Here is a 23,933-nt window from a genome sequence, read left to right as displayed (position 1 = left end):
TTATTAATGTAATTTCATTTTCTTAATCCTATAAAGCCTATAATCATCAAAAAGAGCACTACAAGACTTATACATGCAGGGAGAAGCGACTGAAGGAAATTCTAGATGTAGTTAAAGATAAAAAACACATGAATAGAAGTCTAGTTTCTGCTTGTTTTATTTAAAGCAATCTTTCCATGTGTTTGATCTGAAATTTCCTCAGTGTAACCTGAATCTACTCTAGATCTCTCAGCTATGGAATAGCACTATCTGTTGCTTCCAAATGCCAAACATTACTTCTCGCAACTGCAAAAAGCAACTGAAATTTCTTAAGACTGTCTCCTCCATTCCAAGAGAAAATAGGAGTGTGAATAAACATGCCTAGTAATGGTAGCTATTGGTTAGAGAGGTAAAGAGATGAGTCTTCCACACTACCCCTCTACGAGTATAAAATCTTCAATCTTATATGACTCATAAAAGCAGTTCTGGCTCAGTTTGATCAAAAAGATACCCTTTTTTTTGCATTACATACAAAAGGTACGTAATTTTGCATTACATACAAAATGCCTCTAGACAAGGAACTGGATGGGATGACTAAAGCATGAAAAATCTATTCTCATCTAGCTTGTCATTAAACACAATTGAAATGTGAAACTGTATTATTAAACCATAGCTACACTGTGTGAACTAAATCATAGACATGGACAAACGTTTTATCATTGAAGCTTTTATACTGAGTGCTCTGCAAGAATCCTAGCATTCTAGCTCCTCAGTTTTCAAGATGCACTAGAGGTTTTGGCATGATCTTTTTTAAATTGTATGATAATCAGGGAACCGCTATGTAGAGTTCACGATCTCATTCCAAGGCTGAAAATCATCTGCTGCTTCACAAAAAAATGTTTTTGACAATAGTGCCAATTGGACACGTCATGACTACCTTAGCCTATACAAAATGTGCTGTCTCCCTAAGACCATTTATATAAATTTGTCTTCTTTCATTTTCTTGTTCATTATGACTGCTCAGATATAATCAGGAATTCTTAAAATTAAGCAAAAATTCTGAGCATGGCCTCTTTTTAGAAGACCTATGTATTTAACATTCCCATAAAGAGGTATTTATCATTTTTACCAATAGAGGTTAATTTTTTGCACTATTATCCTTATAAAGATACAGCCTGAGGCAAAACGTCTTCAGGATACAGTCAGGGATTTCTCTGCTGCTTGTCTCATTGTTGGCTGCATCAAGTCCACATGGAGCAAGCTCTGGTTAGTTAGAGGTTTTCAAGGAAGCACTATCGTGTGCTACAGCTTTATTTGAGACTTAATTCCCAAGAAGATAACCTTCAAAAATACTACTGCAATGCTTCAACTCAGGAAGCAGTGGCAATTGTACTTAGATGGACAGGGTTTAGTATCTACCACACAATTTCTCTTCACTTTTTGAAATCATTTCTAAAAGGCTTACTTTCCTTAGTAGAAAGGTTGTTGAATACACACTATCAGTTCCAAGTTCTCACCATAACACTCACCAGAAGTCATGCTTTTATTAGACATTAAAACAGTTTTATTTAACTTCTAGCAAGCTGATTAGCAGGTGTGTTGCATAGCACTCATACAATCTCCAAAGCAAGCCCTGGCATTTCACAATGAAGAATTTCAGAGCAACTAGCATTCAGGATTTGATTCTGCTGTGAAATTGATTTAAGATTTCTTTCCTACTGTGATAAAATTCAGAAAACTGATATTGTTTGACCATGCCCTTTAGGTGTTCATGTCCAGGGAGAACAGTAGTTTTCTCTGTAGCTCCAAAATACTCTCTTGGCATCCCTGTGAGATTTATGCTCCTCTCAAGAAGTAGTGAACCCCCCAAATTAGATAAGTCTTCCTCAAATTCTTGCTTTCTGTCTTAAAAAGCAAATTAATCTCTTCCTATTGGCCCTCAAATGATTCAGGCCTATGACACTTTCCTAGCCCACACCAGTTGTTCAACACAGGAAGGTCGTCCCTCCCCCTCCTGGACTGCCCAATTGCCAGTCTTCCTTATCTAAGCCCTTACATTGTTTACAGTTACAGACACTTCCCTGTATATGCCAAGCCACCTTTCAGCATCTTGCTAGCTAATTATTTATCTCAGAAGTAGAGTTTCATAAGCAGCTTTCCATTTATAAAATAAACTACTTGCACTACACAGGTTTTCTAAAGTTAAATAGATATAGTTATTGTAGCAGGATCTTCAGGCTAAAAAAAATCTGCCCCAGTAATGTAATATAAATATATTCTGCATTTGGTTTTGTGCATTTATTCACCTAGAACCTGGATATCTGGATATGCTAACAAGTTATCCCAAAAACTGGAACAACATATCAAAGGCACACTCAGTCTTTTGGCAGAATATATTCTATTAGCTTCTATGGAAGCTCAACAATCATACCTGACTTTTCAGTCAGCGATTTCATAGCTGCATTCCCATGAATCACATGGAAAAAAAAAAAAAATCAGTTTATTAGTTCACTGGCCTGCTGACCATACTCAGAAACAGCAGAATTAGATTTCACTAGAAAACACATGTGAAGATAAAAGAACATGTGATCATTTAAAACAGATGAACCAACCCACCCCAAAACCAAGGGCAGTGACTCCCCTTGTTTCTCCCCTCACCCCACAAAACCACACACTTTTCCTTACTATCTTAGCTACAATAGGCACAAATTTTATTGAAATAGTTTCACTGTTGGCTCGCTTGCCCTGAGAGCAAGGGTAGGAAGTTCACCTTCTCTAAGCATTCTGCCAGTGCCTTTTTTGATCTTGTCAAATTTAGCCCTGTTATGAAGAAGACTGCTCCCCATCATTCAAGGGCAGTCACCTTCAAGCTACACAGCTAGTAGATGGTACTCTGGATGAATTTAAGCTTTGTATGCTTGTGAGGAACGGAAAGAAGGACTGCAAAAGCAGAGGACACAAGACACTGAGGTTTCTAGTGCAGAGGCAAGACTTTGTAGCTGGAAGCTGTAAGCAACTCAAGTCTTCCTCGTTTCAGGCACAAAAAAGGATGCAATAAAACTTCATCGCTGGGTTACAGGATGTACACGGATGTATCTAAAATAAAGTTGACGATACAAGTCTTCACTGTTCTATTGCTAAAGCATTGCCAAAGTATACAGAAAGTATATTGGAAAGTATATACCCCAGTCCTCACTCATATCAGCTTTCTCCCTAGATAAATGCTATGTATATAGAGTTCATTTCTCCTTTAAGGTTGCATAGGAAGAGGTGTGTTGTCCTAAAACACTAGTGCAATTATTTTCTAAGTAAGGATCACTTGTTTAAGAACACCACCTCTGTCACTACCATTCTGGAATTGTGTCATTTTAACACCTTCAAAAAAACCCAAAACAAAACATGAAAAGCAGAGCATGGATTCAAGTGTGTAAACCAACTTCACCAGGACATTACAATTAAAATACCTTCTAACTTTACTAGTACGTAAAGGAAACAACCAACAACAGAAGAGGAAAACTAAGTATTCTATGTGTGCGGTCCAGCAACCCATAGTATAATTAAATTCCACTTCGTAAACAAAATTCGCTTTTAAACTGTGTGCTACTTACCCATAATTAAATCCAGTATATTCCATACCAAAGTTGTAAGACAATTATTGTAACATTTTAAAATAACACATATAAAACTTAACATATAGCCCTAAAGAAGAATACAAGTCAGGAGGCCAAGTGGCTGTACTGATGCATACTTCGCTTTTTCACAAGAAATCTTCTGCCTACAAACTGTACCTTAACATGAGAAACAGCAGTCCTTTTTCTGAGATACAGGACATTAGTTTATCAAGTTGTTTTCTTTCTAACTTGTTCTCCTCATACAGATTCCTTTCTTCTAGTTCTAGTATAAGTAATGATGAGTTTGCCAGAAGTACATTGTTCGCAGCATCCAAAAACTTCCACTGGTAGCAATCCTGTGTTACAGAATTAGATACATAGACAAACCTTTTTTTGATTGCACAGCAGACAATGATCCTTCACTGTGACAGAAAGACTAATCCAATTTATCTGACTAGTGAAAAGGTACTTAAAAGGCTGCCTATGTGTTTCATGCTTTAACGAATTATTCCAAACCTCTAGATGGCAAGTCTGGGAAGACGGGGGACTAGACTATGCAAACTGAAGTATCTCAAGATGTACAAAAAGCGAGTCCCTGAACAAGTCTGAAGATCTGCCATGTATTCTCCCTCTCCAAAGGGAAAAGCAGACAGTTATCTACCACCAATTAGATCAACGCTTATGTGCAGAGACCTGACTAATCCACAATAAAGGGCAGTCATTGCTTTCAATTCTAAACCCCAAGAAATACAAGGCAGACAATTTGACAAACTTTTACTTGAAGCTCAGGTTCACAGCGTGTGGTTTTGGGTTTTGTAGGTTTTTGTTGGGTTTTTTGTTTGGTTTTGGGTTTTTGGTTTCCATGGTCGTTTTACATGCCAAGAGAACAAAGGCAGCAAGGCAAACTTATAGTCAGGTCTTCACACTATTATTCTGACAAATATTGACCTAAGATGTGACAGTTGTTAAAATATACGTACATATACACTGAGATTGCATAATTTGCGATACCAACAATTACTGAGACAATCTGCTTCACTAATAGTGCAGCATAGGTAGAAGGTTCTTTCACCAGTGGAAGAACTTCCCTGTTTATCAGAGATACCTATAAGCTTGTTGAAGAACCCAAAGCAACTGGCACAGCATTTCCCCAAGAGCTTAACTATTACATATCTCTCCTTCCTTACAACCACAAACTACATTAGTTGGCCCAATAAAAGACTGTTTCTTCTAACAAATGTCATGTCAGCCTAGACAAGTCAGAACTCATTCATAGGATATCCAAAGTGCCCATGCTAAGTATGTCACAGTAAAAACAGCCATGATGTACTGCTCTGTACCGCTTTAAAAGGGAATGGAGATTCACCCTCACAACAAAATTTTGAGGTAAAAGGCTGGTAAGACCATAACACTGGAAAGTTATTTTGAAGTTTTAAGTCTTAGGTTTCTAGGAGATTTTTTCTTGAATTTTGTGAGTGCAAGTTGACCCACGTGGCATTCTGCAGCCAAAAAGGAAAGATCTTGCTCACTCTTCCATCCCACAGTTCCACAAATGGATCTTGTGTGAAGTGGCTTGAAACATCTGCTGACATAGCTACCAGTTTTTGAAGATGGATTTGGAGTACCAAGTTGATTTTCTTGTGGTTTAGTGAGTTTAGGCAGTTCAGAGTTCTACGAGCAGAGCTGGAACGATGCAACTCTTCTTTTCAGCTGCTAAGCTCCAAGCTTACTCCTATGGAATTAGGTTTAAACTCTGAACTTGTCTATTACTAAGGGAAAGCATAAGTAGACCTCACCTGAAAGGTAATGTGCTACAAAGTAGGATTAATACATGCACCAAGAAATATTTACTATTCTAAGGCTCAGAATGGAGCCCTACATTCAATCTATATTAGATAGTGCTTTTCTGAAATAATATGAACAATCTACCTCCAAACAGAAATTTCTGTCTATGCACCATCTGAAAGCTTTAAGGACACCACTTTTCCTACTCCAACACAGAAAGCGTACAGTGCTGTTCTAACAGGACACATTCACGCTTAGTATTTTTATTTCTCTAACCATGTTTCCACAATCACCAGTATTGATTCGTGCACTGCTAGATTACAATACACGTCTCTCCCAGAGCAGCAGTGAGCACACTGTTGCACTAACAGGCACGTGTGGCCATTTGCATTGATTCTACAATTTTATTCCTACTTTAAGTAGGTTTCGTGTTTGATCTGGCTCAAAGCTTACTCATACAAAGCTCACCCCTCAATGCTCTTTGAACAGATGTGAACCAGCAAAGCAAGTTTATGCTGTATCAGCACTTTAGGCCATAGAGCTGTGAAATATTCACTGTCATTTTAGGAGACCTACAGCTCAAGTTACTGTATCATAGAACCACCACCTCAAGCTAGTCAGGGTTACAACTAAGAGTTAGCTTGCTTCGCCTTTTTGCTGGTCTTGTCCTTTCTTACTCCCTACAACTGATTTTCCACCCCACATTGGCTTTACCAGTTGTTCAGTACAGACTGTTTACATGGTGCATGATGAATTATATCAAGGGGCAGATACAGGTTAAATTTTCCAAGGAAGGGTATTTTAAACCTAGTCTGGTTCTCCCCATTCAGTTCAACGTACAATCCAACAAACAGCTGCAGCTGCACAACCACTGGGACTGCCTGTGAGCAAAGCTACAGCTATGTCTATGCTTATAATAAAGTATTAGAGCTGAAGATTGAACAGTATTTTAATTTATTAACTGCACCTGACTGGATTTTAGCAAGTCTGAGCTGATCAGACAGGCAACAAAATACAATCTGGTTCAGCATTTCTGAATCTCTAAGGGTAATTCTCAGCATCCATAAGGTAAGAACAGCAAATAAAAGGCAAGACCTACACTTCTCACCCATCTCAGTAGTATTCTTTAGGGGCTCACAATGTATGGCTTAAGTAATCAAAGCAAGGTGCAAACTAGACACGAGAAGCTGCTTTTATGTATACAGAATGATCTGCAGCATTAGTAACCCATATCCATCTTCCAAGTAAAAGCCAAACAAAGCTAAACATGCAAATAGCTGTAAAGCCTTCTAGTCTTCTCTTATATAAAATACATTGAAAGTTGTAGTATCTGAAATATAAAGAAGAAAAAAGCCAGATGACATTAAGCTTCAGATACTATACTCCTCAGGAACCTCAACTACTTTATGATTTTCACAACTACGCTTTGCCCGTCTCTCCCAAAGCATTTTTTGGTGTAAAACAGAGTGTAAGTGATAAAGATAACTTCACAAAAAATGCAGAAGTAACATACATATATCATGAAATGCACAAAAATGTTGAGAACTACTTTGCCTCCCATTTTTCGTACAAGAACATACAATATCATTTGCAATAGAAGCAAACAAATGACCGCATTCCTGAAATTAAAGAACCTGCCTTTAAATGTGAGGAAAAAAAAGTATGTTTACCTGTTGCTTCTGGTATGCAGTATTCGGGTTAATTTTGGACTCCAAAAGAAGAGAGCCTGGAAAACAAAGTTCCACTTATTTACATGTGTACTAATATTTCAATCTCAACATGAATTTTCTGATCACTGTTTCCTCAAGTAGGTATTAGCACCTTTCCTCACAATAATAAGCCTGCTAAACCCATATTCTACAGCATTATATTTCATTTTTCCATCAAAGATATTGTTCATATAGTACAGAACATTCAAGAGTGTTTTAAGAATGGGATTTTTAACGTCTTTCTTATTCCAAGTAATGACTTTTCCAAGGACAATTTTTTACAGATTACAAAGTCTGCCAAAAATCAGCACACAAAAAGCATCACAACTGCATTCCACAGATCACCTATGGTTATTTTGTATGAAATTTGCTAATCATGTGGCATTTGTTCTTAAAGTTTAGCTAAACACTTATATTAGTTTGCTGGAAAGCACATCTAGAAACAAATGCTTACGGCAACAACAATTGTGACTGCCAATACGAAAAAAACTTCAGACATGATAAAAGCAGGAACAATGGTTTCACAGCAGCTGATACCGATGCAAGACACAGAACAGCAATTCTATTCTCACGTCTGTGTTTTCTTGTGCTTCCTTTTGCAGGAGCATTAGTGTTAACACATGTCACATTTAAATGGTTCAGATGGCTGATCTAGGGAAAAACAACCCTTAAAACTGCTTTTATTTTTTGGTCCAATCATTCCCCTCATCCACCTTGGTGCTCAGCTGCACAAATGCCAGTGCATGAGGGACTCTTACAGCCATGACTTAAACTTATATATCTGCAGAGCTCCACTCAACACAGATGAAGAAATACTGATAAATTTACTTGCACAGTCAGTGTTGTAATTAAAACATAAGACTGCACGCACCCCTTTAAAGAAGCATTTCTCCATTCATTTACCTGCTTAATTTTACTCTTCAAGAAAAGTTCAATAAGAAAAGTCTCAACTTCTCAGTTTCACAGCTATAGTTCTAAGGCAGTCTTATATTACTAGAATATTTGCCAAATATCCTCACAGAATCTACACTAAAGAAAAAATGCTTCAACCACCTCAAATATGGAAGCCCAAGAACCTGAAGACAGGACAAGAAAACAAATTACTCTGATTTGAAAAACATACTTGTTATTGCAAATTGTGCTTTCAAATCTCACAGTAGAATCAACAACTAGCTAGTTCTTGCTATCTGGAAGAGCATGGCGATTATAAAACACACAGCAAAAAATATCCCAAAGCAGTGTTCATGTATTACTAACTATCACCGTCCTCAATCTCATAGGTTACATTTACAACAAACCCCATATTTCTCCTGAAGCATTGCTACTGACTAATAAAAGACCATAGAATAGTTTGGGTTGGAAGGGACCTTTAAAGGTCATCTAGTCCAATCCCCCTGCAGTGAGCAGGGAGACCTTCAACTAGATCAGGTTGCTCAAAACCCCATCTAACTTGGCCTTGAATGTTTCCAGGGATGGGGCTGCTACCACCTCTCTGGGCAACCTGTGCCACACCATCCTCACTGTAAAAAATTTCTTCCTCATACGTAGCCTAAACTTACTTTCTTTTAGTTTAAACCTGTTACCCATTGTCCTATCACGACAGGCCCTGCTAAAAAGTTTGTCCCCATCTTTCTTACAGGCCCTCCTTAAATATTGAAAGGCCTCAATAAGGTCTCCCCAGAGCCTTCTCTCCTCCAGGCTGAACTCTTAGCTTTTCCTCATAGGAGAGGTGTTCCACTTCTCTGATCATTTTTGTGACCCTCCTCTGGACCTGCTCCAACAGGTCCATGTCTTTCCTGTGCTGAGGACTGCAAGAGCTGGACACAGTGCTCCAGGCGGGCTAAGAAATGTTACTTCATGACTTCATGAATTTAAAGCTTTATCAAGGATTTTAGCTTACTATGCATGTGCTCATCAGATACAACTAAGTAACTGGGGTTTTTTTTAATTAACTAAGTAACTTACCTGTGATGGCTGCTTCTTCCTAAGTCTGTTGTTCTACAAGCAGCAGCCTTCACTCATGAAGTTGGCTTGACATGCTAGGGCCCTGCCTCAACTGCTCTTGCAGTAAGAGCTGTTTACAAACCAGGATACAATCCAGTAACAAAACTGAACTAAGTAGCCCTCAAGGGAAAACAAGACAACAAAAAAGTAATCTCTCCCCAAAACTACATATACTACCCTTTTTTTTTTTAAGAGTTTTTCCAGTTTTCTAACCCATATCAGATCGGTTAAAGCAACTTATTTGTTCAAGTGTGACATAACGAAAGAAAAAAATAAATCACAAACTACAGAGCAGGACATAGAAGGAAAACATTTAAGATGAGCTTTACTGACGAATCTAATACGCTGTGGTACTTAGGCCATAGTCTCGAGCTTTGAATTTTGCATTTGACCTAGTGAAAATTTAAACAGTATTCCCTTTTCAGTTATAGGCAGAAATTCATTTCAATTTTACTTTCAGTTTCAAAGCCTCAGCTTCATCTACACAAAGTGTTAGAATATTATTTTGTGCTATTAACTTGATTGACTTCTAGAAAGTCTTTACTGTATAGAAATATTTAATAGCAGCAAATATGAATTAGAATCCTGTAAGAATTAAAAGCTATTAATAATTTCAACGTATTTTAACTGCTGAACACCTATCTACAGACATTGAAATCCTGAAATTAGTGGAGTATCATACATAACTTGAATGCCGTGTCTGACAAAATACTATTAAAAAAAAAGGAATCTTGAAGACAATTGAATGCAGGCATTTCATCTTCCAGGCTAGAAGCAGACACTAGAGAATGACTTTACTAGACTTACCACAAAAGAGTGTTTCTTCTCTACTAATCCTGACGCTAGCAGGAAAGACAAATGGAGCCTTATAAGGCTTGACTTGCTTTTCATTACCACATGATTCAACTTATTCCTCACCATGCCAGACAATAACTAGAAAAATATTAATTTGGAAACAGCAACATACCAAAGTGTAAACTGTGCTCTATAACCTACAACTGCCACAAATCCATCCTTCTGGAGTATCTGATGCTCCATTTGTGCAATCTGTTCCTCCCAAAAAAAGGCTCAATGACTCAAAATCAGTGACTACTCTACTAGTTAGTTCAGGGAGTTTATTTCCACACAGTAAGTTTTACAGGATCAGGCCTGCTCCTGGTATGAGGCAGTCTTAAGTCTCTGTTACTTGATTCTGGGAACCAGAATGTCTCTGTTACACAAATATATTCTTTAGAAAAAGGTTACAGAAATTTAACACACAGTAAATAAAGTTGTTCTCCATTCAAAATCAGTATCAGTATTGATTCCTCAATACAGTTCAAGATGCTGACTCTTGCATTTGTCATAAGCAGTCCAGTTTCTACATGGGCATTTTTCTCTTGGTACTGTCCTAGAATATGTTAAGACTATCCAGCCTACTTTATAAAAATACATCAACAAAATTTCATCTTCACTGACCCAATGTCTCTATTCAAAGTGAAGTAAGACCTGAAAACTCACCTTAATACAAGCTATGGTTTTATTATACCCCTCAGAATCATGCAGATCTAGTTATTCTCTAAATTATAGCCTGGAATGAATTTGTAAAGGTAACTGCAAAACATTGATGCCAGAAAGGAACATCTGAAACCACCTATAAAGAAAACACTGATTTGCAGAATTCTGTTATTTGCCACTGCAATGCAATATAGCACAGCTGGGTTTTTTTGTTAGTATAACAACACTGTTCTGTGCTGTAAAAAGAATGTATGTATAGGGAAATACTTGCTCAAAAGAGGTTACATACAGATATACAATGGTATTTTCAAAGATATTTAAAGAACATAAAATATCCCAACCCAGTCATGTTAAACAACAAATCTGCAGACATGTTTACATATATGCATATGGAGACCTGTTGATACGGAATACTGCTCCTCTCCCATCATACTGTTATCCGGACACTTCCTCAAAAGCAGAAAAGGTACAGTGTCACTCATTACTCCTCACCAGTATAAACATGTTTACATTTAAACAAAAATATCAATCCAAGAGCTGGTTTTTGCAAGATGCACACAGAAGTTTAAGTTCTGCTGCTACTGAATTACAGAAACCAATCCACAGAAAATCACGGAACAGCTCAAACCAAGGTCCAATAACGCACTCTGCACTCACAAGAGACTATTCCTCAGTCTAACTCATTTCTGAAGGGTCAAACCCAAACATTAAGAAGAGGGAAGAATCAAGAGAAAAGAAACAAACAAAAAAAATCTGTCCCACCCCCCATATTTTTTTCATTTTAACCTAAGGTAAATACATAACCACAAAATTTTCCATCCTGCTTTCCTAAAAATAAATAAATAAAACTAATTCTTTGAGTTTGAGCAAAGTAAAGCAAACTTAAGCCAAATTTCAGATAAGTCTTCTTCAGTATTACAGGGTTACTGATACCTAGTCTAAAGAAACAGCAAGGACGGGGATGCGTGCCCTGTGGCAAAGTCATTAACGGACAGAATTCAGAAGTGGCAAACTATAACTTCTGAAAAAAGCTGATTAGATGATAGTTCCTAAAAGATAGCTAGCAAATATGGCTTCCAATGGAGGAGTTCACTTTGGCTTGCCAAAAAGTTTAGTTACAGGACTAGTAAACTTTAATTAGAAGTTTAAGCCTTTGCATTAACCCAAGTTAATTGAACAGAAAAGTTCATTTTTAGAGGTCACTTCAGTCATTTGGGCTCAGAACAAAAAAAGCAATCTGAAACCATGCAGTGAAAATCTAGAAGCACATAGACATTTTAAGAATGAGGCAGGCCACAGCAGCCTAAAATACCATGTGAGAAACAAGTAAGAAATCAAAGGCTTCTGATCACACACAGAAACTCACACGGAAGGTGATCATTTGTAAAAAAAGAATTTGCTATTGCTCTACTGAAACTCAATTAGAATACACTGCAACTAGGAATCACACAGAGAAACTTTTCAGGGTTTTAAGTTAACAGTTGTTTAGGCGTAAAAATCAACACAATTCCTTGTTTCAAAGCATAATATATCTGATCTGAAAGCAATTTATGACATATCTGTACTACAACAGATAACTCCAAATTGCTTGCAACAACTCTTAAAATTTAGTGCCTGGGAGCATTAGACATCTCAGATAGCAACACAAATCACTCATCTGCTCGAAGTTCTCTTAAGATGGTGTTAAAAAAACACCAACCCAAGAAAAAACAACCAAAACCACTCCTACACATTAAAAAAAAAAAAAAAATGTGCTCTCATTCAGTCATTGCTCCAGTTCCAGATGAAAGCTTGCCTTGGACTTGGCATACTGATTGTAGCTCCCTTATCTGAACACCCTGACCCTGCCATAAAATCTCAACCACTTGTAAAGCAACTATGCAGCTACACCAAGTCACAGCTGCACAATCAAAAGACTGGCCTATGTGCTAGCCCACATGGTCAGCCAAATGAACCTCTGGCAATTCTGCTGCTGCTCTGTGCATAGCTGAACTGGCCCTTTAACAAGAGTGGGAATTTCCCATGCATAGCGGGTACTACTGCTAACAACCCCCGCGGCCTCCCCCACTCAGGAAACAGAGACCTCAACTTCAGGCACATCCCAAGGTTTTCGGTCAGCTTCCTGGAGTAAGTCAGTAAGAACATGCCAGCGTGCACAGCTGAAATCTCCACTCAAACGCTAGAGAAAAATTGGTTTAGAAAAGGAGGAAGGAAGAAGTCTCATTGTAGAAAGAGGAGGAGCTGACAAAGACAATACAAGAACGCAATGCAAACATGGAGACAAATGGTGTATAGGTCAGGTTCCTAGTACTTGTATGTTTCTGATAACTAGGAAAAAAAAAAGAAATAAATCACAGTCAACTACTTCATTTAGTTAAAAAAAAACATGTGAGGGAACACACAAATTGCATGTATCTGAAACAAGTCTGGCATTACCTTTTTCCAAACCTCTTGCTCACATGTAAAAATGACTATATTTGCCTTCAAAATTAGCCCACCAACAACTGACACTGGGAGTAAACAAAATACAAATCCAATTTTATGAGGTGTTTACACATGCAAGTTAGAAAAACTAGCCTATTAATAGAGTGCACATTTACCCAGGACTGATACTACCTACTAAATTAAGAACTTAAGCTCTGTATATTATTCAATACTCTTGAAGTACACGTATGCTGTTTGAGAGAAGTCTAATGTGTGGATCCTATTAAATATACTTCTGTGTATTAGGTACAATTAGTAAGTCTGAGCCCGTTCTGCTTTGATTAGAGTATCTGAGCTATGCAACACAAAGTAATGACTTCATCTTTGGTTTGGGATCATTTATACCAACTTGCATTTTCCTTCTTACAGATGTTCATTTACAACAAATAAGCTGGCAACGACAGTCCAATTCAGGTTCTAATCAGTCTTAAGCATACGTATCCCACTGAAAGTCAATAAAGGGATTTTAGTTTGAATGGACTATTTCTTCACGAGCAGGTTATGAACCGCAGTGCTTTCTTTTCCGAAAAGAATTAAAAAACAGGAAATTGTTTAGTGTATAGAAGAGAGGACAGTTTTTACACGAGGACAGCAGCCATGTAGACAGAAAGGACTGTATCTACAATAAAATATACTGTAAAGATTAGCCTAAAAATTTAGTGATAACCTTCTTTTTATCTCCCTCCCCCATGCTGAAATTAAAGAAAGCCTATTTCCATTTTGAACGTTTTTTCTGACACTATCAAGTCGGCCAAACTATAAATGCATCTTCTTCAGGGTAAAATAAGTAAGATCAAGTATCAATTTAACTTTTAAAAGTGTAGTCAAGAACAACAAAACCCTGAGATTCATGCTTATCAGAAGCTCAATTATCAAAATCCTGCTCAGATTAAAGTCTGATTCCTCCATATCATTTTATGATCCTTGCTACAGAGATTATTGTACAGTTTGTCAGAACTTTCTCAAACAGTAAGAATTAATAATTCTCAAGTGGCTTTTCATCCTAGTTCCTACAATGAAAAAGCCAAATAAAGAAAATTACAAGGTCTGCTGACAGTCAGAGGCTACAAACAGATCTACAAGCCACTAGATACAGTAGCTATATATCTGATGAAGTAATGGTACATGCTAGATATCACCAAGTATACATTTTAAAATCTACTCTGATCATAGCACTCATGATCTTACTTAACCAACAATCAAGACTAGCCCAAACATGTAGCTACAGAGGTAGATCATGCTACTCAACCTATACTATTGTCATATGTTGTCAAAAAATGTGAAGAAAGTTAATAATGCTTCATTTCAAATTTATTTACAGGAAGATCTAGAACTGCTGAAGGACTGAGACCTACTATTCCACAAAAAAAAAAAAAAATCACCTCTGAAAACGCTGTTCTGTCCACTGAATTGTTTTTAGTACTATAACAACTATACTTCAATAGCTGTTGATAGCTTTTAGAATGTCTCACATAATTCTTGCTACCAAAGAAAAGGAGGGGTAGGAGAAAAAAAAAAAAACAACTTGTTAGCCATTCAATAACCTTTTAAAAATCTGTAATAAAAATCAGGATCTAAGTTTTGAACAAGTCTTTTCACAAGTTTCCAGAAACATCTACGAAAGGATACATCACAATGTTCAGTTTTGAAACTGGAGTACATCAAGCATCTAGTGACAGATCAGTAGATAGCCAAACCCATACAAGATTTACAACAAGACCTGAACGTATTTTGTATGCAACACTGTGTATTCACCATGAACCAAGAGCCTACTGTGCTTGCACTTGATGGCAATCTTCCATTTCTTTCACTTGGCCTAAAACGAACGAGCTATGGTTAGGGCCTACTTGCTTTTAGGAACCACATTTGAATTACACAGCAAAACATTAAGGCAACAGACTAAGCCCAGTTCCTTTTCTGGGTAGGATGAGGAGAGACTGTACCTCCAGACATACACACTTACCATCACTCTCTGCCCTGACTAGCAGGGACATGCCCTTCAGCCTCTCCACGTAGCAAGAGGACACATGCCCTGTGCCTCGATCGTCCCACTGCCGGTCCTCATTTAGCGTGTAAACCTTCACCCTCCGCCGGGTGTCAGTCATCCTGCCGCCTGCCACACCACAGCCACCACTCTGGCTTGCACTTGCCGGAGGAGCAGGGGGCTGGCCGGGGGCTAGCCCCCCCCTCAAAGGAGGGGAGCGGGAAAGAAGGCAGCAGCCCCACACGGGCACGCCAAGGAAGCTCTTCTTCCTCCTCTTCAGTGCTCCAACGGGATACTCATTATCGAGAGTAACAGGATGGTGGGCGCAGGGGAAAAGGGGGAACAAGAAAAGAGGTGAAGATGTGAAAGAGGAGCTGCTCCAGGCACAGTCAGGCGCTGCACAAAAGGCAAGTGAGCCTTCGCAGGGGAGAGCCGCAGTAAGCAGAGAGGCTCTTTGCAGGCTGAAGGGCAGGCAGAAGAGGCGGTGGAGAAGGGATCCTGGAGAAGTGGATCCACGGGAGCGGAAACAGCGGTGAACAGCAGATGGCACGGGCAGCAACGGGCAGCCGGCCCGAGCTGACAGGAGCAGGCGACCTGGTGGCCGAGCCCTGGCGAGGGAAGCAAGGCGAGAGGCTGGCGAGGCCGGGGCGATGCAGGCAGGGGGAGGCAGGCGGGAGAAGGGCCACTCGCCCCGGCCTGGAGCTCGGCTCTATTGTGCAGCAGCTGCCCAGGCCCGAAGCCCCTCGCTCGCCGTCCGTCAGCGCGGGGCTCCGAGGAGCCGCCCTCCTTCCCGCCGGGGCTGGCCGGGGCCTGCGGGCACTGGCTGTCCCGGGGCGGGATGAGGCGGGCGGCGGGCTCAGCGCCCCGTCTCCCCCATGAGCTCCCGTCGCAGGCGGCAGCTTCACTCCCAGCCCGACTCCGCCGCCATATTCTTCTTCCTCCTCCTCCTCCTCCTCCTCCTCCTCCCGGTGCTGCGGCGGCTCAGTCCCGACTCCTCAGCGCGCCCTCCGACGTGGCTAGATTCCAGACACCAAGCAGCCCGGCCGGCAGAGAGGCGCTCTGCCCTGCCGAGGGGACGAGCGGCGACAGCACAGGGCGGCCCGTCCAGCCTGGCTCCCACCGGCTCCAGCTCCGTCTCCGCCTCACTCACTGCGCGGCCGCCATCTTGGTTTCACCTCTCACTAGAGGCGCGGGGTCTCCCAGCCAGCGGCGGCACGGGCCGCCCGCCAGCATTTAAAGGGCCAGCGGCCCCGACCGGGCAGTGGGTGTGCTGGCGCCGCCGGGCCCCACGCACTTCTGGCCGCCCCACGCAGCGCCGACAGCCCCGCTGCACGGCACCGCGCCCGGCACCGCCCCCACGCAGCGCCCTGCCGGAACCGCGCTCGGATCTGCGCGGGCGGGACACGCGTGGGGCCCCGGCCGGGCCGTTACCGCGGGCCCAGGGAGCGGAAGGGCAGCGCGGGCTGCCCCGCTGCCTGCCGGCGGCAGCTCTTTCCGCACTGCGCGGCGTCCCGGACCGCGGCGACTGCTGCTGGGCCGGGAGGTGACCGGTACCGCGGCGCCGGGCGGGGTCCGCCGGCAGCCGCGCGTGTGCGCGGGGGAGGGCGACGCGCGGCCCCGGGTCCCGCCGCAGGGTAGGCCTCGCGGGGCTGCCCCCGCCCCTCACCTCGCCGGGCCGCGCCTGGGGCGGTGGTTCGGCGTGTCGCTGCTCGGAGAGCACGGCTGGGCCGGCCCTTGCAAAAGGGGTGTTTTTCTTTCCCTGTCACACATCGCCGAGTGATCCAGAAGTTAGACGGCTTCTGGTTCAGCGGCTGTTGGCTCTCCGTAGGCGGAGATAGGCTCTAACAATTGCAATAACAAACAGAAGCTACCGAGTGTCTGCTTTCGCCACTGCCGCCAACATCTGAACATATGTTTGACAAGTTTCCCTAAAATACGCATTTGGGACCCCAGAGGCACACCGCTGCATGAGAGTCTATTTCAGAGTATACTCCAGGTATGCTATGTTTTCATAGAATCACAGGATGGTTTGTGGTGGAAGGGCCCTTAAAGCTCATCTAGTTCAACCCCCCCTGCCATGGGCAGGGACACCTCCCACCAGACCAGGTTGCTCCAAGCCCCATCCAACCTGGCCTTGAACACTGCCAAGGAGGGGGCAGCCACTGCTTCTCTGGGCAACCTGTGCCAGTGTCAAAGTAAAGAATTTCTTCCCAATACCTAATCTAGATCTCCCCTCTTTCAGTTTGAATTTTTATTTTATACTTTCAAGCAAGTATTGATATTTGCTTATCAAAATAAGTTATATGGGGCTGGTTTGAGCCAAAACCACAGATTACAGTCTTTCGCCCCAGAATTATTTACGCGTCATGAGGAAGCCTCCAGTCAAGCACTGTTTTCCTTTCTCCATCTTCTCTTTCGCTTGCCCCCAGTCTGGCTCCAGAACTGATACGCAGTTTCCTGATGTGCTCAGATGAAGCCATTTGGCCTTTGCTTTCAGCCTGGCCCTGGTGCCTAAGGACTGGTTAAGAACACATGTCTCCAGGAGTATTGTTTGGGCACCCATAATGTAGCTGAAGGTATGTTGTTGTGCTCAGTTGTTCTTAGTACTGTGTTCTTGGCTAATGCAATGGAAGGTTTGGAAAGATTTGGTTGTCTGAGAACTGCAGATGATGGGCCCTGATGAAGGGACACTGTCACGTAGCACGTGTGCCGAAAGGCACTCGTCACCTTCGTCCAGCGACCTGTGCAGCCCCCAAGGGGACATGCCTGGGGAGATGCTGTGCCAGAAATTTCTCTTAGGTGGTTCTAGAGATGGATTTTTGGACTTCAAAAAAGATTGCTGTCACTTAGAGAAACCTCCATAGGACCGTTATACTCATTTACAATTTACAAATTCTACCCTCTTGTGGCCATCAGATTAAGTCTAGACCACTGTTCACTGCAGTTTTGATTCTTTCGGGATTTTTTTGTGAACTGAAAACAAGAAGTTCAATCAGATTTCAGTTTGCATAGTTTGCTTTATGAAAATTTTTGGCTCAGCTTCTTTTACTTGGCCTGAACAATGCTCGGCCCAACAACAGTGCCCACTTCTCAGGTTTTGTCCCAATTCTCATTACATTTGGCAAGGTGTTTTATTTTTTTCAAATGTTTCTGCCCCAGTGATACCAGATGAAAGGCTGGGCATTGGTGGCAACTTCCCATGCTGGAAAGCAGATGTGAAAGAAAAAAACACTCAGTTTATTTTTCTTAGACTCATGAGTTAGAAGGCAAAAGTGTGTCAGGTCACACCTCAATTCCTATCTCCATTACAGAAGTTTGACGGACTGTGTCCAGAAGGGAATATCTTCAGGGATCGTGAGAGGCTGTTCTTAACTGAGTTAAAAGGTTAGGCTCCCATAAATCATGAAGGACCTTGCCCTGGTAGAGGTTTTGACCCACCATGAATTGAGTAATAAATGAGGAAATGGAGTATTGAGTATAGTTTTAAATTTCTCATATTCATAGGAAAGTAACTGCATATGGATCAATGTAATAGGAATAAGCCTAAACTGGATTTACCAGTGAAAACCTCTTGCATAGCAGACAAGACTAACGAACAAGGTAACTTTTTTCTTTCAGTATCTGCTCATGAATTTGGGAAAGAAAATTGCATTGTTATTATGAGGAACTTCAGATCAGACATATAACTTGGAGCTATGCACTGAAGCACTATTAGAGTTCCTAAAAATCCTAGCTAATTATTTTCTGACAAAAAAAAATCGTAAAAGGGATACTAACAGCTTCAGACTTCATTACAGTAAAGATAATTGCTAGAATGAAAGTCAGTGCTTGCCTGAGTATTTAGATATGGCTACATTCAGTGTGTGCAAACAAGGTTACAATCCATACTGTATACACGCACATGGACACTGGCTGTATCTTCTTGTTCCCGAGACATATATTTTGACTTGTTCCCAAAACAGCTGTGGAAAATGAATGACTGAGTGAAAAGAAAAATTACATAGAAAAACTATATCACAGTAAGGGGAGTCTATAAAGCAGATGACATCTATAAGGAAGTTAGGATATTTTCATCAAGAAAGAGAGGAGATTCAGAAAAATGTGTTCTACTTTAGCAGGAAAGTGAACACAACAGTTTGAAATACATACAAGAAGCAGAAAAAAGACAAACCTAGCAATCTTTACAAGTTATAAAGCATAGAAAAATAGATGAAAATGTCAAGGAATATGCATGGTTGATATTTTAGGAACAGCTCAAGTTTTCTAAATCTTAACACTATTATAGGCCTATATATCTAGATTTTAAAAAAATGTTGCTATTGAATCAAAAAAATAGAACTGTTTAATAAATAAATTTGTTCTATACTTGAAAGAATCTGTGGTATATGTGCATCCTATGGTGGTGACTAAGTGCCTTCCTGGTCATTATTGAGAAGGATATTGAACAACATTTCTTAGAAACATTTTAAAGTACACAGGTCCTAAAAGACTTGAATTTGGGAGTCCTAAAGGAGTTTGCATGTGTGATCTCAGGAAGCATGAAACCATATTAATTTTTAATAAAGCTTAAATTATTGCAGAAATTCTGCAAGACTTGAAGACTGACTATACATATTCAAATTGGACAAGTGAGAACACAGATAATAATAGACTGATCCTTCTGACATCAACCACAGACAATAAATGCTGATACAAGATGCAGTAACGAACTACAAGATGGGAATATAGTAGTAGCAGCTGATATGGCTTTATGGCAAAAATTGTTTAATTTCTTGTTAAATTACAAAGTTGCTCATAAGAGTAAAGTGCAGTTACAATATACTTGGATAGATCTCGGGTATTTTTCTGGAAAGCCAGTATTGTATTCTATGAAGAAACCTGGTGCTGCATGGGTCAGATATGAGGTGACTGGCATAGCTCAAAAGGAGTTATTGATCAGTGGAGATGGTTCTAGGTGATTGTGCAGAAATCAAGAGTGAGACTGCTGCTGTTTAGGATTTGCAGTAGTGATTAGAAAGTCAATGTAAAATCTCTGTGAATAAAAACTGTGTATGACTCAGAGAGCCTGGAAGAATTACACGTACAGCTGAGGACAGAGTGGTCAGAAATAGACAGGTTCACCTACTGAAGGCTCTGATGGAGGAGAAGGAATGGCTTAGCGTGGGGCAGCTGGTAAGGTTACTGGCAGCTGCTTCTGGCTTATTCCAGCTTTACAAATGTCTATGAGCTCATAAGCACCTCCCAGACATCACTGCATTTTTCAGGCAAACAATGACACTTCAACTTAAAATTCTGAGCCATGAACAGTGTTGATTCAAGAGCTGATGGAAGAGCAGCTCAGGCAGCCAGGGTGCGGGGGCACCGTGGTCAGCTAGGAGCGGCCTGGTTGTGCTGTGCTCTGACTTACATCTCCTAAACGGCACCATTCAGATACAGCCAAGTACAAGGTCACACCTATAGGAATAAACAGTAACGCAGCTCTGAAAGAAGCTAGGCTGCAAGCAACTCAACACCAACTTCTTATATCAATCTGTGTCTATAAGATCTAATACATTTTGGGTATGCTGTAAGCTAGCAAGCTGTGGAAGAATGTAACATCAGTACTAAAGTGTAGCTTTAATGCCACGTTCTATAATTCTGGTGACCTCACTGTTAACAGATTTTAAGAAATGGAAAAGGGTCAGAAAGGACTACTCTGAAGAACTTTATTTTTTTTGCAAATCCAGTTGTTGCACTTCAACATCTCAGATTCCTGCAGCATGCACTGTTTTGCAGCATACCCTATGAATCACATCTCAGATGCTGCTGCTCAGTTTTCCCATCCTGCCACAGATCCCCTAGAAGCAGTAGCCCTATTCTTGTGCCTGAACCAAAACCTGAACCTGTGTATGTCAGCAGTTAAAATTCTGTGACTCTTCCTCCTACAAAATGTGCATATGAATCCCCTCAACAGGAATGTCATCTCTTTTGTTTCGACCCATATTGTCATCTTAATTTTCACAGTGCTGAAAAGACCCTAGTCTTCCAAACAGAGCTTGCTTTTAAGAATTCTGTGCAACTGCATAGTTGTGCAAAGGCTGCATTTGTTTTGAATTCCTGTATGCCTCTCTGGAAATGCTACACTTTATCTAAATATGTAGTCCTCATCATCAAAGACTGAAGAATTTCAAAGCGCTGCTGAAGCCATTGGATGCAGAGAACATGTCTGGGTCATTTATTCATCGATAGTGAAAATTGCCCTTTTTCAGAGAGGGGAACTCTAAGACATCTGAATTATGCTGACTGCCCCTATGCAAAGCGTATTTGTATTTTTACATTTATTATTGTGCCTGTTGACTGTATTTGTAAACGTTTTTAGTAAGATGTTATTGAATACTTTTTTCCTTTTCTATGGCAGACTTCCTATTGCTAACTTTTGCTCCCATGTACATTTTTTTTTTAAACAAGATTTCTAGTACTTTATCTGTAATTGAGACTGCAACAGGCTTCTCTTAGACCCATATGGCTGGTGGTCTTTTGAGAAAGTGATAGATATAGAGGTGGGAAGTTCGAGATCCAAGTCATAAACTTGTTTCCAAGAAGCTTTGAAAGTCCACCAGAAATTCAGAAGATAAAAGCATAGCCCCCTTCTCCTGTTATGTGTCTACCTAATCACCTAAAAAATTACTAACCAGTGCAATACTCCCAGTAAAATAAGTTCCTCATTACCTTAGGCACATCCTGAGGTGAGTGTGAGAAGCATTAAAGCGTTTCCAGTTTGTGTAAATAAGAACTACATTGGTGAATTTGGAGCAAAAAGGGAGAAAGACAAAAAGGGGAGGAGAAGGGACATTGTCAGAGCCACAGCAAGACAGCGGCACATGGACACAGGCAGACACTCACCCGTACACAGTCACACACAGAGTCTCAGTACGTTGATACTTTAATTAGACCAGTCATCTGGGATGACTGGACTGGACCTGTGTAAATTTAGGATCGGGTTCCTGGACAAAAGCTGGTGAAACTAACAATATTGTATGTAATAAAATGTAGTAAATGTGAAAAAAAAATCAGAAACCTGAAAAAATGTTCTGGAAAAAAAGGAAGAAGATGAGTTTTTTGAAGGAAGTGTTTTACAATCGGCCATTGTACTGACAGCAACTCCAATATAGGCTTATTTTTTCAGTTTTAAAAGTTATGTGTCACTACAGTGTTCGTGACAATGATGGCCTTAAAAATGCAAAAATTCAAGACTTGCACAGGGCAGGAATGATTGTGGTACAAGTTGCAACTATGTAATGTGAATAGCAGGCAGATTGGGAGCACATCCAACTACGAGAGATTACTAATTATCTAAGTTGGCTCTAGTAGCTTCTATTTTGCATATGAAGCTAATGACGATGCAGAGGTGAGAACCTGAGACCCAGGCTCTGGGGTGTGTGGATGAGCTCTGCAGTAACAGAGGCTAGGCACTTGGGGAGGGAGGCGCGCACTGGCCTCATATTGCATCTTTTCTCTAGCCAAAAGTGAAGCTAAGTAGACCAAATGCAAAATCAGAGATTTTGCTCTTACTGTCACCTAGAAATAACAACCTAAATTGTTTGGGAATTGGTGTGTCTCAATAGTCACTTTGAAATTCTCCTGATTCTACATTCCCAGCCTAGTCTCCTGATTTTCCTTACATGTTGGCTCCTTCCTGGCTCATGCCAGAGATAAGATGTGGCAGGTGTCTGTAGCCTCTCGAAAGGCACAAAGAAACTTAGGAAGGGATAGGGGTTTAACATCTTCTCCAATAAGAGAACTGAAGAGCAAGAAGTCCAATGAGTGGGTGGGTCAAAACAAGAAGTCGTCTTTCTTCATACCTCATTGTAGAAAGTGACAGAATGCTGTGCTGCAAGGTGGCACGGATGCTGAAGTCCAATGTACTAGTCAAACTTACCAACCTACACCCAGGCTCTCTTGCAGAGAGTATATGGATAGCCTCCAAGCAGAGCTCCCAAGGCAGAGACTTTCTGTGACTAATGGGCAAAGGCATTAGTGGCATGTGGGGATTATCAGCGGATGTGCAAGAGGAAGAAGGTTGGGAATGGTGTGCGTGCTGGGAAGGTCTGCAGCAGTGAGGTGCAAAGGGGGCACGGCGGCTTTCACGCCCCGGTGCGTTGAAGTGTGGTGTGAATGCCCTTACGCATGCTGCAGGGCGCTGAGGGCCCTGCTCTGCGGCTGTCTGACGCGTGCCAGCAGGAGTAAATGAACAGGACTAATAAATAGCCCTAAAGGGATATGACTAAAAGCACACCTGGACATTGCTACCAAAGCGTGTGTGTAAGTGCACACCATTTCATTAATCATCACTGCAGTATATAGAAATTACGTAATAGTTATTAAATATTCACTGACAATTGTCTAAACTAATTAACACGTAGCATTTATTTATGAGGTTTACAGCTTTTGTTGTGACAGAAGCTGAGAAAATAATCGAGAATCTATACTCTATAAGAATATATCTCAGTTCTACCTGTTTAATTGTGTTTAATACTGACTAAAACAGTATGGTGAGAAGGTAATTCTTTACATTTTCTGAAATCTTCTGCATAAAAAACCTTGTAAACAGATACTTTCTGGAGAATTCAAAAACAATTTAGGAAGGTGGAGAATTTACGTATGTAAGAATAACATTTTCAGAAGATTAGCAATATACTGTCAAATCAGGAGCTACTTTTAACATAAAGCAGCTGTCAGAGGTTCAATAAACATGCACAGAAAGAACTAATTTATCTTTCGGGTATCTTCTTGTACGTAATTTGAAAACATTGCTCCTCCATCTAGGCAGAAATAGCAGTAGCAGCATTTGAAGTTTGTAGTGGTAATCCTTTGTTGTTCCCCCTGAATTTATGCTTCTTT

The 23,933-nt window shown here is 40.9% G+C and overlaps 1 protein-coding gene across 2 annotated transcripts in view; it reads right to left on the bottom strand.

The window, feature by feature from the left end:
* The window catches only part of PPP4R3A (protein phosphatase 4 regulatory subunit 3A), a 43,716-nt gene extending 28,476 nt beyond the window's left edge, over nucleotides 1–15,240 (bottom strand). For both annotated transcript variants that reach the window (XM_009953799.2, XM_086462179.1), the window contains exons 1-2: nucleotides 15,033–15,240; nucleotides 7,046–7,101 (exon numbers count right to left, since the gene is read on the bottom strand). In XM_009953799.2, the coding sequence (XP_009952101.1) occupies nucleotides 7,046–7,101; nucleotides 15,033–15,174 (198 nt within the window). In that variant the 5' untranslated portion in view covers nucleotides 15,175–15,240. The remainder of the gene's footprint in view (nucleotides 1–7,045; nucleotides 7,102–15,032) is intronic.
* Between the last annotated feature and the right edge of the window lie 8,693 nt (nucleotides 15,241–23,933).

The sequence above is a fragment of the Leptosomus discolor genome, chromosome 3, assembly GCF_034619465.1.
Source record: "Leptosomus discolor isolate bLepDis1 chromosome 3, bLepDis1.hap2, whole genome shotgun sequence".
Taxonomy (NCBI): domain Eukaryota; kingdom Metazoa; phylum Chordata; class Aves; order Leptosomiformes; family Leptosomidae; genus Leptosomus; species Leptosomus discolor.
Note: the sequence above shows the minus strand (reverse complement) of the source record. Positions and strands in the feature narration are given on the sequence as shown.